The 20,226-nt window shown below is 38.3% G+C and overlaps 1 protein-coding gene across 1 annotated transcript in view; it reads left to right on the plus strand.

Annotated features, from left to right (window-relative positions):
* The window catches only part of IL1RL2 (interleukin 1 receptor like 2), a 32,407-nt gene extending 12,720 nt beyond the window's left edge, over positions 1 to 19,687 (plus strand). Inside the window, exons 7-11 of the mRNA XM_037143403.2 lie at positions 1,551 to 1,680; positions 3,000 to 3,136; positions 7,119 to 7,262; positions 13,356 to 13,517; positions 15,613 to 19,687. Of these exons, the coding sequence (XP_036999298.2) occupies positions 1,551 to 1,680; positions 3,000 to 3,136; positions 7,119 to 7,262; positions 13,356 to 13,517; positions 15,613 to 15,959 (920 nt within the window). The 3' untranslated portion in view covers positions 15,960 to 19,687. The remainder of the gene's footprint in view (positions 1 to 1,550; positions 1,681 to 2,999; positions 3,137 to 7,118; positions 7,263 to 13,355; positions 13,518 to 15,612) is intronic.
* Positions 19,688 to 20,226: the final 539 nt, after the last annotated feature.

The raw sequence follows: 20,226 nt of genomic DNA on the forward strand, positions 1-20,226 counted from the left end.
GAATACTACCCAGCAGAAAGAAGGAACTTCTACCCTTTGCAACAGCATGGATGGAACTGGAGAGTATTACACTAAGTGAAATTAGCCAGATGGCAAAAGACCAAATACCATATGATCTCACCTATTAGCGGAACCTAATGAATAAAACAAACAAATGAGCAAAATAGAACCAGAAACATGTAAATAAGGAATAAACTGACAGTGAACAGAGGGGAGGGGGAAGGGGGATGAAGATGGGGTGGGGAAGAAGGGGAAGGGTCAAGTCAAGGAACTTTAACTAAAGGTTCCCAGTATAAAGAACTCATGGACATGGACAACAGGGTGAGAATTCAGTGTGGGAGGGAGGAAGGGGAGTGGGGGTGGATAGGGCAAGGGAGAGCAAGGGGGGAAAATTGGGACAACTTTAATTGAACAACAACTTGTTTTAAAAAGGCAACTAAATAACTATAGAAGAAAATAACAAAAGTTCAAAAAATGAATTTATTAAATGACAAGTTTCAAAGTTGGCTCTGGGATAGAAGGGCTTGGGGCAGGGTGTTGAGGGTTAGGGGCATGGGAATAAAAAGAGAAGATAGAGAAACCTCCAGCAAATATAATCCCCCCAAAGTATAGGAATTCTAAAAAAAAAAAAAAAAAGAAATGAGAAAGATTAGAAAGCAATAAGTGGAAAGTAGATGAAATCTGCTTTAAAGGATTTGGACCCACATGTTTTAGTAAAGATCTTGTAAACTTTCAAGGAAATAATAATTTTCATAATAGAGGATATTTGTCTACATATCATTCACCATGTGATTTCTCTAATGTATTTCATAAACACTTAGAAAAGATAAGTATTCCTGTTATTAACTCTCTTAATTAACTTCGTTTGCCCTTCCTGTCTTTGAAAACTCTAGCCAATGTATTTAGACAATAAAGAAACAAGAGATGTAAGCCTTGAAAGAGGAAGGTAGACATATAATTATTTAAAATGACCTATGTATATCTACTTGGAAACTCTAAGAAAATTCTCCAAAAAACTATCATCACTAGCAATTCTTCAGTAAGGTATTCCAATATAAAATCCACCTAAAAGCTAAAAGCATTTTTATATGCCTGAAATAATCATATATAATGGGGAAAGTGACATAACTGGGGAAAGGGAAATATAGTATTATATGTAGTGTTGGTATAACTTGCTAAATTTGAAGAATATGTAGTTAATTTTTTACCTCATATCAGACACAAAATACATTTTTGATAATTTAAAGATAAAGACAAAATTTATTTAACATTAGAATGATGTACCTGTGAAACACAAAATCAGTGGAAGAACTCACAAAAAAAATTAGACTAGCATAGAAAATGCAAACATCTGTATAGAAGAAAACTGGTAAGGCTGCAAGGTCACATGTCCCTTGTTATCTCTGTCCAATAAGGTAGATGAACATTGACCTTAGGAGTATATTTTTGGTAATGAAAAGGCAATCAAGGCTCAAAAACAAGATGTATTTATTAACCAGGCCACTTTTGGTAGAATTTTTATTTAATTTTTGTGAATTTGATTTTTATAGGCTCTACCCTTATTGTGGACTGCAACATAACTGACACAAGGGATAATACAAATCTACGATGTTGGAGAGTCAATAGCACATTGGTGGATATTTACTACAAAGATTCCAAACGAGTCCATGAAGGAATTGAGTAAGTGTTTTTCTGGCTTCTCTGAAAGCTAGCAACCTTTTTTCCATTTAAGTGATTTGGTGTTAGTACTGCTTTTTTAGGTGGTTCCCACTTCCTCCTCATTACTACTTTTGGGTTTGTCTTTCAAGGATCTCAGTGTGATGTGTGAGCAAGCAACTGCTGCAAAGAAGTGCAAGATGCTCAGATTATCAATCCCTCTTAAATTGTAATTTGTGATAAAGCAAAGTGTGAAGTATTGGCCTATATTCAACAAGATAAGTTTTTGTCAGCTGCTACTTGAAACTGATCACATTCCCTGTTAGTCATATGATGAACCATAGAACTCCAGAGCTTAAATTGCAAAACAGGGATTATGCACCCCTCTCTGTCTTGGAGAGAGGGCAGAGAGAGGGGTGCATAATCATTAGCAGATAGAGTGTATGAACCTCTTTTATGATTATATGAATTGAGTGGTGTGAAACAAGACTCATTAAGTCAGAGGGCAGAACTTCGGTTGGGCCTTGCAGTGTAGCTAAATTAGGATGAGTAGACAGGGAGAACAGAATGTCCTTTAGGGCTGAGGATGGTGTCTATGAGGGGGGGAATTTATTTATAAAGAATTGTATTTATTCTTACATGTTTAAATTTCAGTCACGTTCAAAGCACTCTTCATTTGATACAATACACCTATTGATATTTTTTTCCGCTGCTCAAAACAGTTTTTGAACTTGTTGATTTTGATGCCTTTTATTGCTCCCACTGTTTTTGTTTCACATTTTCCACATAGGCAAAACATTTTCTTTGAGGACTTTTTTTTTTTCATCTGGGGAAACAAGTCACTCAGGGCGAGATCATGTGAATAGGGAAGGTGGGACACAGGGGTCATGCCACTTTTGGTCAAAAACTGCTAAACACTCAGCATGGTATGCACAGGTGTGCTCCTAAATTACCCATCATGAAATGGGCAAATGAATTGAATGAGTCTCCAAAAATTTCACTGAAGCTGAACGCAGCCTCTCACATTACCAGCTGGTGCACTGATACAGATGGGTTACTAGAACACTCACCTACTATACTACAAGGGGCCACCAGAACATTTGTGTCCTCACTTTTTGTATAATTAACAGAACCATGCTTCCTTGTCACATTATCCCAAAGATTATGCAAATTGGGAACTACACAATACACACACCTCACTGAGACACTCAGTGAAGTATTCATAACATAAAATGATGGTCTACAGTGTCTGTACAAAAGAACTTTATTCTCCAGACTAAAGATTATAAAATATATTGGGTAAAATATGACTTACGTATTAATGATTGACTTTTTTTTTACAGAACCCACATTTCTTTTCAGGAACGTAATTTTTACACAGTGAACATAACCTTTCTAGAAGTGAAAATGGAAGATTATGACCATCCTTTCACATGCCATGCTGGTGTGTCTGCAGCATACTTTATTTTAAAACCCCCAGGTAATGTTCCTGTGGGTTAAATACTATTCAGAGTGTTCAAAACGATGTCAAGAAAAGACATATGAAAGATAAAAGATCTTACATGTTTGGCGTGAGACAACAGAGTGGTAGCAAACCAACAAACTCACTATGAAATCTAGGGAAGAGCTAATGTCATATGTGATAACACTCTTGCAATCAAGGGGGTACTGCAATGAAGTATGCTTTGAAAGTGCCATATGAGTATACAGTGATGTCTTATGCATCAAAGTTCTTGAAAACAGAATTGTTCCTTTATTAAACCTGGTTACTCAACAATTATAATCATGTGCTTGTGATTTGTGCTTTTAGATTATTATAAATAATTTCATATGAAAATAAAATGTTTATATACATTTTATTCCTATAAATTTGTAAAATTTCTGTAAAGGCTGAATTCTGATATTAAGAAAAAGGCCTTTAAACTGAATATATATGCACAAATTGCTCTCTTAACCTTGTGCAGAGTACATTGAATATTCATTGCAGGTAATGGAACCAGAGGGTAGATAGTGATGGATATAATCATAATCTGGAGAACAGCTTTAAATTCCTAATGTATCAATGGAAATATAGGAAGCACCTTGTAGAATGTTGACATGTGGCTTACCAAGACAGTTTTTCTTCCTTGATTCTATTAATATCATCTTTTTTTTCTTAGCTACCTACCATGCAGGAGAGAGGGCTTGGTTTTGCCAGTATTTCTGAATAATCAGTTAAACCCATGTTTGCATATATCTACCTAAAGTCCTACCAGAAATGTTTTTCTAGAACTTAACATAAAGCATTAGTGGAGTGGGTGATGTACGGAGCTATCAAATGTGCCTTTTCCCTTGCCAAGTTCCTGACCTCATGAGTGTCCATCATTTCTCTTCTGATAGCAATGAATTGGGATATCTCCACAGTAACTTGCAGCCCTGACTTCATTTCTATGACCTGGAAGCCAGGGTCACTCTGTCCCCAGCTGCTTTAACTGTAAGTGATCATGCAGCACCTCCTCTCCTCAGCTGGATTCATGGGAAACCCTCTTAGGTTTCAACAGGTAGAAGAAGCCTTAGGCTCATCAGCCACCACTGTCCATTTTTCCTTCTTTCTATGGCTTTCCCTTCATAGAAAATGATTTTTTATAATTTCCCCCCAATCTTTGTGCATCTTTATAGGCTCACTGACACATCCGGGTCATTCTTGAGATTCTGAGTGCTGCTCTTTCTGAATTCTCATCCCTGATAATTTCCCTACTTGCATGGTTTCAACTGTCATTTTTGTGCAGGTGTGATTCCACATCTCCAACTATCCTATGGGGCAGCCCTGCACTTCCAGCTGCTTACTGGACTGATTTTGAACTTTATATGAAAGAGAATTATATAGTATGTTTTCTTTTATGTGTTGCTTCTTAGGTGTATGGGATTCATTGCTGCATCAGTGATGTAGCATGTAGCTATAGTTCATTTTATTGCTGAATCTTATTCTATTGAATAACTAAATCACAGTTTATCTACTGTACTATAAATATGTCATTATTTGAGTTGTTTTCAGTTTGGAGCTATTCATAAATAATGCTGCTATGGAAATTTCTCTATGTATGAGCTGATATTCATGGATAAGCATTCCTCTATGATATATCCTCTATGAGTACAATTAATTGCTACAGAGGACTCAGGGTCTCCTCAACCCCATAGAAAAGAGGGGAGCTGACTATGGGAGGCCTTGGAGACCACAAGACTAGAGTGTTTATAATTGAAATCTGCCTCAACATAGAAGTTTGAGGTTTTTTGTTTAGTAACCTTGACTGAAAATCACCAACATAGATTTTCATGTCAGTGTTGTCTTGTAGATACTGACTACCTGGAAGCACTGGGTTCACAAGGATTCTGAGGCAAAGTCCTGGCTCAGAAGAATGATGCTGTTATCATTTAACACCTGCCAATTATGCAGGAAAGAGGAAGGGTAGTTTGTCTCCTTTGGTGTATGCCAGTAAAGAAACTTGTGCTCACCATATCTATGTTTGCTACTATCCATACTTTTTTCAAATTTCGTATGCAATGTATTTTTAGACACGTTCATTTTATTTTGTATTCCTTGAATTCTTATGAACATTACCCTCTTAAATCTAAGACTCCTGTTGATTTACTTGAGGGCAGAGGTAAGGTTTTAGCTGTTTCATTTGACTTCCTTATTTTTGTTGAAGATACATCCAGACTAAATCGTATTTAGTTTGTCTGAAGTAGGGTTACTAAAAAGCTGTTTGGATCAGGTGTACCTTCTGTGAATTTTTTTAAATCACTACTTTCAGCTCTTTCCTCAGTTTAAGGCTGGTAGCAGTCACATAGACCCAAACATCATCCTTATAGTGTCTTCCACAAGCATCTGGTGTCTCAACAGTGAGTGTTTCACTATTTCAATTTCAAAGTTCATACTCTCTCTGAAATCACTCATTCATTTTCTATTTCCATTCATCATCTTTTAGCTAATTTACAAAACTAAAGGTATAAACAGTCTTGAATAGAATGAATGGCCAATTCAAGAATTTCAGGTCATCACTCCTGTCTGCTTACCAGGAGCTTCTGAATCTCATAAATTTTGGGGGCATGGTTTCCTCATCGTGACCATTTACAAAACCAAGATTTCTTGAGTGTACATTAAGGATTCCCAGGCATGGGTCTTCCCAAAAGGAGAGGTGGCATTGGTGTCCCAAGAGCTTGGAAAGGGCAAAGGCACATGGAAAATGGGAGGGAAGGGAGACTCCATGTAAGAGTTAGAAACTAGAGGTTCAAACAAATAAGGCACCAGCATGCAGAGCAGATCCACTAAGCTGCACTGGGACTTAATGGGTTGATATATTTCTGGCACAAAATGTGCTTATACATATTGTGCTTCATTGTGCCACTTATTTGAAAACATGCAATAGAAGTTAGGAATGTCTTGGCCTCAAAATGCTTGCAACGTGGTGTAGCCTAGGACAGGTTATGATGAGCTCTTTAATGAATATTTTAGAAGTGAAAGTGCACTGAGAATTCAAAAAAAAGTGACCCTCCCCTTAAACATACCTTCTACTGGGGACTAGAGGGTTAAGAATGGGTTCATGAAGAAAATGGGTATTTGGCAGGTTCTAAGAATAAGGAGGAGTTCTCCTCCTCTCCCTTCCTTCCCCTTTTTGAATTCTCTTTTTCCTAGAGCCTCTTTCTTTGGCAGCACAGGTTGGGGTTTTGGTAAGGAAGAAAGCTGTGTTGTTCCTCTCATCGGATATGTAGGAAGGAGTGCATTTTTGCAGACTTGGAGTTCCAGAGGAAATGGCTCTGCTCTTGGTCATCATCTCCTGCCCACAACTTTCCCTTTAATTGCTCTGAAGTGTGCTCACAAAGCTAAGCAGGATACAAACACCCTTCCTGAGACTATGTCTCACAGACAGGCACCCAGCCAAACTCGGTTGGCACAGGGAGGTTGAGGTGGCAGTTTGGCTGTTGGCCAGTATTCTAGAGCCAATAAAGATCTAAGAGACACAACTAACTGATGGTTCTTTATTTATGACATGAGTCCTGCTGCTCAATTTTGAGTAACTGGGAAAGCAATTACAATAACATAATCAAGAATGCATGGCAGTGCCACCTGGGGAGCTTTCCCAACAAGGTACTAGGCTTCATATCTGAGTGCAGATTAAGTAGGACTTGGCCATATGTATTTTGACAGCAGTTCTCATGAGATTGGAGCTATACAATATCTACCTCTGGGTACTAGGATTCTGCATAATTTCTTTTCTCAGGTTCCCAAGGGTACTTTGCTTTCTAAAATTCATGGGTCAGACCAGATTATTACTCCTATACCTACTATTTAACAATAAACAGATATTTAAGCAGTATCCTCATTGACATCTAATATATTTCCATTTGACATTTGTAATGTGATCTGTATAAGTGTGTAATTGACACTTTGTAATATTATAATTTTATTTTGCTGTTGTTTGCAGTGCCAGATTTTCCAGCTTACTTGATAGGAGGGCTTCTGGCCTTTGCAGGTGCGGCTGTGCTTGTCATGTGCATCTACAACATTTTTTGGATTGACATTGCACTTTGGTATCGAAGTGCCTTCCAACCTACTGGGACCATAGAAGGTAAGTGTGTGGAAACACTGAAAATTTCCTCATTATTTCTATTCACTCATTTGTATTACCATTGTAAATATACTTCACTATGTTTTACTTAGCTTGCTTTTTATGTTGTTGGTAAATTTAAAGGAAGGAAATCTCCCTGGAACTTTCCGGACTTCTGAGAAATGATTTCCTCAAGCCTACAAGCATTGTTTAGTCAAATCAGACTTGCAGGCTGGTTGTGATTGAGTGACAAAATCCTCCAGGTCCCACTGCAATCATTTTAGAATGGTTCTTACATCCATGGGTATAAGCAGAAGAAGATAATATCTCCTTGAGAAAAGTGCTCTTTACCCAGGTGCGTGCTCAGCACATGGGTGCCTGGAAAGAACGTGTGTTTCAGAGGGCAACCTGCTGGGTGTGGTTACAGCACTGGTACTTGGTGCCTGAAAAAACTTAAGTCTTTAATTTAACTCTCAGGCTGGGGGAGACAGACCTGAGTTTGAGTTCTCCATTTACTCCCTGCGTGATCTTAGAAAGGTGTTTATTTTTTCCTCTTTTTTAGCTATGGAATGAGGAAGAGGAAGGAAGGGAGGGAGAGAGGAAACAGATCAGAGCCTGTGTCACACAGTGTTGTGTGAGCAATTGAGATGAAGTCCAAAAACTCACTGAGCAGGAACCTGGGGCACCTGAGGGCTCCCTTGTTGCCTGGAGGGCAAAGCAGATGCCCTTGCTGGTTTGCATGGAGGTTTCAGTTGCCTGGTGGAGCCTGCATCCAGCCAGCACTATTCACAGAACTGCCTCAGTGTGATCCTGAAACTCCAAGGAGAAAGCATTTTACATTAAAACCGGAAAAGCCAGCATTTGTGCTGCCTATATCACCTACCAGACCCAATAAGCAGATAAAGAGATTGAATTTTACAGGTGCTTTATTCAGATGGCCAGCAATCTGAGAAGATGGTGGGTTTGTATCCTAACAGGATGTCTTATATTTCCTTTCAAGCCAGCTTTTTTTTCTAAGGGAGGCAAAAGTATAGGCAAGGGCTCTGCAATTCAAGGGAAAAAAGTGTAGGTAAGGGATTTGGAGTTCAGGAAGGAGGTTAATCAGGTAAAAGCTGCAGTTTTGCAATTTCCCTAACCTCCTTTCATCCACTGACTGATGATTTTCTTTATCTGTGTCCTGTGACCTGTGACTTGTGTCCTGTGTCCTGGGTGATTTTCTTTGTGTCCTGGGCTGTGAACTGTATCTTTCTGGAGCACAATGGCTCAGATACCACTTTGATTGCTTATGGTATTTTCTGGAACACAAAGGTCAATCACTTGTGGTCTCCTGGAGACAGGGTAGGACTTCCTGTAGTCCCTGAAACAATAGCTTTTTACACATCCCTGAAAGAATAGCTAGTCCCTGAAACAATAGTTAATAAGCCTTGTAGCCTAACTACTAGGCTTATTAACTATTACCTTAAACTAAAATTTTCCAACATTTGAGCTCCCCATCAACACCATTGTAATTTTAACTCTGTAATACACAGGGTGGGGCAAAAAATAGGTTTATGAAATAAATTTATTCTTGTATTATTATTTATTATTGTATAATTTTCCATACAAACAACTGTAAACCTATTTTTGCTCAACCACATGTATTTGTCTCAGAATGGATATACTCTATTAAGGTCTTGAAAAAAGTAATGTCTGTTTCTAAGTACCCTAATTAGATGGAAAAATAAATAGAAGCCCGAAATAAATCTGTACAGCTCACATGCGCTGAGATGCACACATTTATACCTCTCAAGTTGAGAGACTTGCAGTGCTAACAAGAGCAGACACACGGGGAATATAGGTGTGGAACATGTTTAATGAGTCCCTGTTACAGACAAGGGCATTGTTTACACTAAGTACCTGCATTTCATATTTTTTCTAAAAAATGGTTGGAGTTGTTGCCTACATGTATGATAAAACACAGATGGCCTAACCTGGACTTGATTCTACAATAAATTTTAGAATTTAAACTTGGCACCCTTTGAGCAACAAAGAAGTCAATCTATTTTTCCTTTGGTAACAAAATTCAATGGTGGAATTCTGGCTTTGGGTGTCTAGCACAACTTGAGGAGTCTTGGGTTCTGGGGAAAGTCAGCTGGATGTGGGGTTTCTGTTTGCTTCTGCAGTCCCTGCTGAGATCACTCTTTGTAAGCCTGCCTGTGACTGAGCTCCAGCCTACATCTGGCTGAGAAGAGACGTTAGTGCGCCACCACTTGTCCTTTCTGACACATAGATATGAGTGGCTTGGCTGTTCTCTCTCTATTGACTGAAAGGGGACTTCACTGACTTAGATGGTGTTTCCAGAATTCTGGCCCCATGATGTTTGTCACTCCCTGACTCACTGCAGTTCCTGAGATAATGAGTAATGAGTGGGTGGTGAAGTTGCCTGTTAGTGAGGTAAAATTTAGCAGGAAGAGAAAAAAGGAATAGTGACTCACACTGATCTAGTAGGGCTGAGCAGTGGAGAGGCTCAGGGAGCCCCACCCTCTGCTGAGCCTGAACCACAGGCCAAATTCAAAACCAGTGGGCTGAGGATTTGGAAATAGGAACCTACAGTCAGTCAGTGGTTCTCTTTCCTCTTTTTTTTTTTTTAAATCCAGAAAAGTCTATGTGCATTTTATGATTGAATTTTCAACAGCTCAGTCTATGAGAATTATCCTGTAATACTCCTTGGAATGCTGGCTTCAACAGTGACTTAGTGATGATATTGGAAGATGAGTCAGTCCCATATGCTATCTCTAGCTTTGCCTTCCTGGAGGGTAATTTCTGGTTATTTGGGGACATATTGAGTAATGGATGGCAAATACAGACGAGAAAGATGTCCTTCTTATGATCAAGTGTCCTTCTTATGATAAAGTATTTATCCCATAGATTAGTCAGGCTTTACAGGTGATTACTACTTACATGTGTGTAACTCACAGTTTTACTGAGTCATCAATAGGCCTAGCTAAAGTGAATGAGCTCTGTATATTCTCTGTTAAGTCTTAGAGATGCTTTATACATCCTCCTGCCAGGTGTGCATATGCATACAAAAATATAAGGATCAATTTACAAATCTCCTCAAGTGATATATACATATGCCTTACCTTATTTCAAATAAATTTGTGGAGAAAGTTTATGTGGAGCAGAACAATTAAAAACAAAACAAAAATAGGTACAATGAACATAGGGAAACAAATGAAGAATGGTAAAATAAAGCTGGGGTAGAGTTCATGACAAATGTTGGTCAGGTTTTAAAGACAAGCTTGTTTTAGAAGTAAAAACATAAGCTACTACAGGATTCATTGTGTGCTGTTACTATAAACCTTTCTGTTGCTCCTGAGAGCACACGGCCAGTTTGGGGACAATCTTAAGAAACATTTTTTCCACTTCCACCTCCCCTCTGGTTACTGTCCATTTGTTCTTAATTTCAATGTCTCTGGTTATATTTTACTTGCTTGTGGAAAAGGGGGAAGGGTTTTTTAGAACATTTATAAAGGACACATGGATAAACCAAAGAGGGGTAGGATTAAGGGTTGGAATTGGGGATGGCTGGTGTTGGCAGGGAGTGGTGGGAGAAAATGGAGATAACTGTACTTGAACAACAGTAAAAAAATAAATTGTTGGTTGTTGAACTTCAAAAAAAGAAACGTTTTTGTGTGTGTCAAAAGTCCTCATTCTTAAAGGATGTGATGCAGTGAACCTTGAATGCAAAAAAAAATTCCAAGTTTAATGTAATAGGTTTCATGTGGCATTCCTTCTAGTATCTTTTGTGCATGTTAGCACTATAGCATCAAACTTTATGCTATTCAGTAAAAGCACTTACACAAAGGCAAAAAGATTGCTTAATTTTTCCATTCATCCACTTTGATCAGTTTTAAAATTTAGCAATATCATATCAGGAGAAAGGGAACTGAATAATTTTTATGCAGTCTTTCATAAGCTCACCTACACCTAGGCATATTATTTTCAAATTATGGAAAAGCAAAGATAAGGGGAAAAAACAAAAGGAGCTAGAGGCAAAAAGAACCTACTTATAGAGAACAAAAGTATAAATTATGCTTGGCTTCTCAGAAACCATCAAGCAAGAAGAGAGTGGAGTGAAATATTTTATTTATTTTTATTTTTTTAAATATATTTTATTGATTATGCCATTACAGTTGTTCTATTTCCCCCCTTCATTCCCCTTCATCCTGCACACCCCCTTCCTCACCATTTCCCCCCTTTAGTTTATGACCCCATGTCTCAAGTTCTTTAGATTCTATATTTCCCCTACTATTCTTGCACTTCCCCTATTTTCTACCTACCGTTTATGCTACTTATTTTCTGTGCCTTCTTCCCCCTTCTCCTTCTCCCACTCCCCTGTTGCTAACTCTCCATGTGATCTTCATTTCTATGGTTTGCTCCTGATAAGCTGTCCTCTTAGTTTGCTTTTGTTTTAGGTGTGGTTCTTAGTAACTGTGAGTTTGCTGTCCTTTCACTGTTCATCTTTTTTATCCTCTTTTTCTTAGATAAGTCCCTTTATCATTTCATATAATAAGGGCTTGGTGATGATGAACTTCTTGAATTTGACCTTATCTGAAAAGCACTTTATCTGCCCTTCCATTCTAAATGAAAGCTTTGCTGGATAGATCAATCTTGGATGTAGGTCTCTGGATTTCATGACTTGGAGTACTTCTTTCGAGCCCCTTCTTGCCTGTTAGGTCTCTTTTGAGAAATCAGCTGACAGTCTGATGGGAACTCCTTTGTAGGTGACTGTCCCCTTATCTCTTGCTGCTTCTAGGATTCTCTCCTTCAGTTTAATCTTGGCTAATGTAATTATGATGTGCCTTGGTGTGTTCCTCCTTGGGTCCAACTTCTTTGGGACTCTCTGAGCTTCCTGGATTTCCTGGAAGTCTATTTCCTTTGCCAGAATGGGGAAGATCTCCTTTATTAGTTGTTCAAATAAGTTTTCCACTCATGGTTGTTCCTCTTCCCTGTCTGGTACCCCTATAATTCGGATGTTAGAATGTCTAAAGATGTCCTGAAGGTTCCTAAGCCTCTCCTCATTTTTTTGAATTCTTGTTTCTTCATCCTTTTCTGTTTGGTCATTTTTTTTCTTCCTTCTGGTCCACTTCTTTGATTTGAGTCCCAGTTTTTTTTTCCCATTACTATTAGTTTCCTGTGCATTTCCCTTCATTTCAATTAGTTTAGCCTTCATATGTTCCTCTAATTTGTGACTAAAATCAACCAGTTCTGTGAGCATCCTGATGACCAGTGTTTTGAACTGTGCATCTGAAAGTTTGGCTATTTCTTTGTCACTTAGATTTATCGGCTCTGGGGCTCTGAGTTGTTCTTAAGCCATGTTTTGATCTGTTCGTGCCTGTTACATTTGAGGAGCGGTGCCTTAAGTGTTCACCAGGGTGGGGCTGCCTAGGTCACTGGTTCGTGATGCTGTATGTGGGGGTGGGTCAGAGAAGGGTCACCCAGGTTGCTGGTTTGTGATGCTGTATGTGGGGGTGGGGTCAGAGAGGGACAATAGTGGTCCCCTCTGCCGCTTCCTGTGCTGTGGCCTGCGTGGTCTGTCTCACTGCTCGCTCCTTCAACAGTTTGCAGTTTATCTGAGCGCAAATGTGTGACCACGGTCAGCCCTCAGTGGGTCTGCCCGTTACTCTAGACCTGGGATCTGCCCACAGCTGCCGGTGGGCCTGGATCATGCACCTGGGTTGGTCCAGTGGGTCTTTCCTGCCCGACCCCACTCTGCTGTTGGCTCTGCCCCTCTTACCTGTTCGGCTGAAGGGTTTGTTGTTGTCAGACTTCCATGTAGTTCAATTTTCTGTGTTTCGGCTGCGTTTTTGTTGCTAAAACTTTGTTGTTTTTAAACTTGGTTGTGCGAGAAGGCAAAGTGTTTCCACCTACGCCTCCATCTTGGCGGAAGTCCCAATATTTTAATTATTAAAAGCATGAGATGCCAAGAGTGGCAACGCTTGACATCAAGTCAGCCAACTGGGCATGCTGAAGCAAAAAGGACATTATGGTAGAAACTCAGATTTTTACTTCATTAATGTAAGAAAAATTTGATAGGAATCATTCCATGAGCTTATGCTATTTCTTTTTCAGATGGGAAGCTCTATGATGCATATGTCTTATACCCCAAGCCTCAACGAGAAAGCGAGAGCTATACCATAGACACACTGGTTCTGAAGGTTCTGCCTGAAGTACTGGAAAGGCAGTGTGGATATCAGTTATTTATATTTGGCAGGGATGAGTTTCCTGGAAAAGGTATGTTTTAAGTGAGGTAGAAAAACAACAAATGAATTTTAAAAAGTAAAGGAAACTTTCTCTTCTTTCACTTTACAAATGGTAGGTAGACTCTGCTTGCCTTCTCCATAAAACCACAAGAAATCTTTTACCTCTTCAGCCCTCAGCCTTTGAGCTAAGGAGGTTATAACTAAGTTCCCTTCCCTCATCAAGTTTATCCCTACAACAGGCTAACTGGGATTCTGGTTGAAATAACATGACTATTATTTTGAGCAAGATATGGTTAACCCATTCATGTGAACAGGTGGTGGATGACATAGCCTTGGTCAAGAGACTGAAAGTGGTCACTTGCCCTGATGTCCTTGAGACTAACTGCTGAGTATTTTCTGTCAGTTTGAGTATGTAAATCAGCTCATGTTTAAAGCTGATTTCCTAAACCTCAATACCCTCGTCTTCCCCTACCTAAATAAAATAGGTATTTACTTCTCATTTAATAATAGTGTAACTTTGGGCAGTGCAGTTAATATCTCTGACCCTCAGTTGTCTCATCTGTCAAATGAGGATAGGAATGTTTCCCTGACTTGGTTGAGAGAAATAAATGAGTTTAAACCTGAACAGGGACCAGTTTGGAGCTCAGTACATATTAGATACTCAGTGGATGAATGTTTCTCCCTTTGGAGGCTCTAGAGTCAATGGCTAACATTTGTAATAAACATCCTTTTCCAGTCACCAGGAAAACAAGATTACCATTTTATAGCATTTGGTAGTGGCTTATTCTGGGTTGCTTTAAAAAGTTTCTAACTACTTTGTATTTATGGGCAACTCATAGCCACAGTGAGACCACACGGCTATCTCAGTCCAGATCTTTTCAAGTTATAAAATCATCCTCTATGAGAAAATAATAATTTAGTCCAGTGCTTGTTATAAACATGTGGAAGAGCTCTGATTTCATAACTGTATCCATATTCACTTATTCAACAAATACTTACTGAGTACCTGCTATGTTCTTAATAACTTTCAGATAGTTTTATAGGCTCTAGAAATAGAGCCTAGAATTATTAAAATAAGCCAAAGAGTAAAAAATTCTGCTCTTGGGGAAGCAGTTGTCTATTCCTATCCTAAGTGTAAGAAGAATATAAAATTTGGTTTTTATTTTTTTTAAGACCAAGTTTTATTTATAGCTGGATATTTCAAGAACTCTCTCCTTCCTTCCCCCAGAAATCATCAGGGTATGTTATTTGGGTTCTAGTTAGTCCTATAAATTCTGGTCATTTAATTGTTTGCCTTTCACACACCCTCAACTGGGAGCCTGGCCCACAACTCAGGCATGTGTTCCCATAGGGAATCAAACTGGTGACCTTTCAGTTTGCAAGCTGACACTCAATCCTCTGAGCCACACCAGCCAGGGCTAAATTCTTGTCATTTAAATAGCTATAAAGCACAAGAGGAAAACATGAATAAAGATTAATATGACATTTAAGCTAACTACATTTTTCTTATCCTGTAAAAGTCTATTTATTAAAAAAATATGTTCATCATCTTCTACCAGACCTTCAGGTAAGTCCAGGAAGACAAAACTAGACATGATAAGTTCCTGTTCTGAGCAGTTCATGGTATGTGGGTAGAGCCAGTGGACTGAGAAAAGTGACATACCAACAACTAACTATCAAAATATGTGATTCATGAACATAAAGGACCATTTTTGGGGGGAAAGTAAGGGAGTTTTCACAGAGGAGATGATAAATATTTTTTAAAAACCTCTCATGTTGCCTTGGCTGGTGTGGTTCAGTTGGTTCAAGTGTCATCTCGTACTGAAATGTTGTGGGTTTGATTCCCAATCAGGACACATACCCAGGTTGCAGGTTTGATCCCTGATAAGGGTACATATGAGAAGGCAATCAATTGATGTTTCTCTCTCTCTGTTCCTCTCTCTCTAAAAGCAACAGAAAAAATGTCCTCAGGTAAGGGAAAAAATAAAAACCTCTTGTGAATCCATTCCTAATTCATGTTTATTTTAAAGTCCCTTTTTAACCTCCATTTATAATGTTCTCAAGAGCATTAAGATCTGTGCTCTTTCAATCATAAGATCTTCTGTTCCTTCTTTCTCTATTTACAGATGTGGCCAGTGTCATTGATGAAAACATTAAGCTGTGCAGGAGACTGATTATCATCATAGTTCCTGAATCACTCGGCTTTGACCTATTAAAGAACATGTCAGAAGAACAAATTGCTATCTACAATGCTCTCATCCAGGATGGGATGAAGGTCATTCTAATTGAAGTGGAGAAAGTAAAAAACTATACAGTTATGCCAGAGTCAATCCAGTACATCAAACAGAAGCATGGGTCTGTCCATTGGAGTGGAGACTTCACAGAAGAGTCACTGTGTGCAAAGACTAAGTTCTGGAAAAAAGTGAGATATTTCCTGCCACCTAAAAGGTTCCCACCATCTTCTCATTCCTAGCAGCTGAAGTACATTTCCTGTGACTTCACAGCTGACAACCGATGTTCCAGCACAGGGTTATTTACCCTGTGATGCAGGTTGTCTGCTGGAAGTGGCTCACATTTGGACAAGAGACACTGCATTCAGGCCATCTGCTTGAAGCTTGTCATTGTGTACTTGAGCACAAATATTGTGTGAATAACTGTGCTTGTTTGCTTATTTTGATCAGACGTACTTCTTTGGAAAAAGATATCAGCTCTAAAGAAGACCCTCATTAGCTTATTGGCTCTGAACACTTATGAATATTTGCTGAACATAGACTAGCATTAGCATTTGAACCCCTGAGGAATAGGACACAAGGAATTTCAGAGTTTAGTTCAGATGTCAGGGAATTGGCACGTGGTGTGGTACCTGTAGGGCCAGAGATGGGAGCCTGAATAGTCAGAGAATGGCAGGAAGGGAGTCTGTGGGCTTGGAGAGGGCTGGGAAAGATAATGGCAGTTTTTGTACCTGGCCAGTGTCCATAGGACCCTGGCACTCAGTGGAAACTTACTGTGTCTATGAGCCTTTTTCACTCCTCTAATGCAAATAAATAACCATGACCACAGTCTTAGCAGGTTGAGACTGGAAATGAGTCAGAGATCATCTAGACCAGTAGAACCAACAGTGATGACACTGGAATTGCCCATTCATCTCACTTCTGGTGGGTCCCATGCTTTGAAAAACTTTATCTTTCAAACCAAAATAACTTACAATTCACTTATTTTTCCAGCTGGCCTATGTCAGCCACAATTCTGAGAAACATGTGACAAACGTGGTTATCAACCTGAGATGATGTCATTATAGTCAAAGTAATCTTTCAGCTAGTCAGTATACCTTCATCACAGGTTAATTCATGATTTAACAAGTCTCAAAGACTTTTGATACTAAAAATTTGCTGTAAAATCTTGGCACAACTTCCAAAGCCCCTAATCTGAAGAGTAGATATAGTCTACTGCTTCTTCTGTGCTTGACAGCACTAAGCCTCAAAAAGTGGCCTGCTAAATATTCTGGAATTGGTGGCATTTTTACATACCTATAGTGAACTATCAGAAAGAGAAGCAAAACAATCCCATTTACAATTGCAATAAAAAACATAAGATACACAGAAATAAACTTAACCAAGGAAGGAAAAGATCTATACTTAGAAAATTACAAGATATAATTTTCTTATAAAGAAAGAAAAAAAGGGAAAAAGATATAAATAAGTGGAAGCATATACCATGTTCATGTCAGAAGAATTAACATTATTAAAATATCCATACTACCCAAAGCAATCTACACATTCAACATATTTTTATCAAAATACTAATGATGTGTTTCATAAATGTAGAACAAATATTCCAAAAATTTATATAGAACCACAAAAGACCCCAAATACTACCCAAAGCAATAAACAGATTCAATGAACTTCCTATTATAATACCAATGGCATATTTCAAGATATAGAACAAGTATTCCAAAAATTTATATGGCCTTTTATATTAAAAGGCTCAAATAGCCTCAGCAATCTTGAAAAAGAAGAACAAAGTTGGAGGTGTCAGAATACATGATATCAAGCTATGCTACGAGGCCATTATAATCAAAACAGACTGGAAATGGCATGAGCACAAGGCATATAGATCAATAGAACAGAATGGAGAGCTCAGAAATAAATTCATGACTTTATGGTCAGTTAATATTTGACAAAGGAGGCATGAGCATACAATGGAGTAAAGATGGTCTCTTTAATAAGTGGCATTGAGAAAAGTGGACAGGGACATGCAAAAAAATGTAAGTAGACTACCAACATACACCATACAAAAGAATAAACTCAAAATGGGTAAAAGAGTTAAATGTAAGTCACAAAACCACAAAAATCCTAGAAGAAAAAATAGGCAGTAAAATTTCAGACATCTCTTGTAGTAATATTTTTGCCTATGTCTCCTAGGGCAAGGGAAAGAAAGAAAAAATAAATAAATGGGACTACATCAAATTGAAAAGTTTCTGCACAGCTTAAAGAAACCATCAACAAAATGAAAAGGGAGCCTACTAGATGAGAGAACAAATTTGCCAATGACACATCTGATAAGGTGTTAATTTAAAAAATGTATAGAGAACTTATACAACTTAATAGCAGGAAGACAAACAACCTAATAAAAAATGAGCAAAGGACCTGAGTAGACACTTCTCCAAAGAGGATATACAGTGCCTAATAGACATTAAAAGATGCTTAACACCACTAGCCATCAGAGAGATGTAAATTAAAACCACAATGAGATATCACCTCACAACTGCCAAAATGGCTAGCATCAGTAAATCAACAAACAATAAGTGCTGACAAGGATGTGGAGAAAAGGGATCTCTAGTGCACTATTGGTGAGAATGCAGGCTGGTACAGCCACTGTGGAAAACAGCATGAAGTTTCCTCAAAAAATTAAAAATGAAACTGCCTTTTGACCTAGCAGTTCCACTTATGGGAACATATCCTAAGAATGCCAAAACACTAATTTGAAAGAATATATGCACCCCCATGTTCATTCCAATAGCCAAGATTTGGAAGCAGCCCAAGTGCCCATTAGTAGATAAATGGATAAAAAAGCTGGGGTATTATGCAATAGAATACTACAGAACAAGAAGAAACTTTTACCTTTTGTGACAGCATGGATGGACCTGGGGATCATTATTATTAGGTGATATAAGTCGGTCTGAAAAAGACAGATACCATATAATCTTACTTATTTGTAGAGTGTAATAAATAAAATAAACTGACAAACAAAACAGAAACAGAGGCATGGGTACATAGAACAGACTGATGGCTGTTAGAGGGGAGGGGGCAGAGCAGGGCTGGATGAAAGAAGGTAAAAAGATTAGACAAAGAATGTTTATGCATAACCCATTGACACAGGCAACAGTGTGGTGATGGCCAGAGGGAAGAGGATAGGGAATTAGGGCCAGGGGAAGGTCAGCAAAGGGAGGGAAAATGGAGCCACCCGTAATCGTGTAAACAATAAAAATAAAGTTAAAAAATAAATAAAAGAGAAATTATTTAAAAATTTTATTTTTCAATTACAGTTTATATTCAATCTTCTTTTGTGTTTGAAAAAAATTTAAATGTTCCTGAATAGCCTCAGCAACCTTGAGAAAGAAGAACAGAGGTTTGTAGGTATCATGTTACCTGATACCAAACTATACTAGAAGGTCTTAGTGATCAAAACAGCATGGTGCTGGCATAAGAACAAGCATTAGATCAATAAAATAGAATAGAGAGCCTAGAAATCAACCCAAAACTTTATGGTCAATTACTAGTTGACAAAAGAGGCAAGAACATATAGTTGGGGTAGACAGTTCATTCAATAAATGGTGTTGACATCAATTTCAAAGAACCTATGCACCACAATGTTCATAGCAGCACAATTTACAATAGCTAAGAGTTGGAAGCAACCTAGGTGCCCATCAGTAAATGAATGGATCAAAAAATTGTGGTACATATACAACATGGAATTCTATGCAGCAGAGAGAAAGAAGGAGCTACTACCTTTTGCAACAACATGGATGGAACTGGAAAGCATTATGCTGAGTGAAATAGGCCAGGCATTGAAGGACAAATACCATATGATCTCACCTTTGACAGGAAGCTAAAGAATAAAACAAACAAGCAAACAGAATAAAAACAAAGACGCTGAAATAGAGAACAAGTGGGCAGCAACCAGAGGGGAGAGGGAAGGGAACTTAAGGGGAAAAAGGGGGAGGGATTTTGAGGAACAAGTATGAAAGACACAGAGATGAGGACTGAGGGGGGAGAATGGGAGGGAGGGGGGAGACCGGGCGGGGGGGTGGGGTGGGATGGGAGAAATAGATTAAAAAAAATGTACTTGAAAAGTAACTAAATAAAATTTAATATTAAAAAAATAAATAAAATAAATAAATAAAAAATAAATGGTGTTGAGAAAATTGGACAGCTACATGCAAAAAAAAAGAAAGAAAAAAAAAGAAACTAGACCACCTCCTTATATCATATGCAAGAATAAAATAAAAATAGATTAAAGAATTAAATGTAAGACTTGAAACCATAAAAATCCTAGAAGAATACATAGGCAGTAAAATCTCAGACATTTCTGGTAGTGTTATTTTTCTGATATATCTCCTTGAGCAAGGGAAGCAATAATAACAACAAACAAATAAATGGGACTATATCAAACTAAACTGTTATTGCACAGCAAAGAAAACCATCAACAAAATGAAAAGACAACCCACTAAATGGGAGAAC

This window comes from Artibeus jamaicensis, unplaced genomic scaffold (assembly GCF_021234435.1).
Source record: "Artibeus jamaicensis isolate MK-2021 breed Jamaican fruit bat unplaced genomic scaffold, CSHL_Jam_final contig_384, whole genome shotgun sequence".
Taxonomy (NCBI): domain Eukaryota; kingdom Metazoa; phylum Chordata; class Mammalia; order Chiroptera; family Phyllostomidae; genus Artibeus; species Artibeus jamaicensis.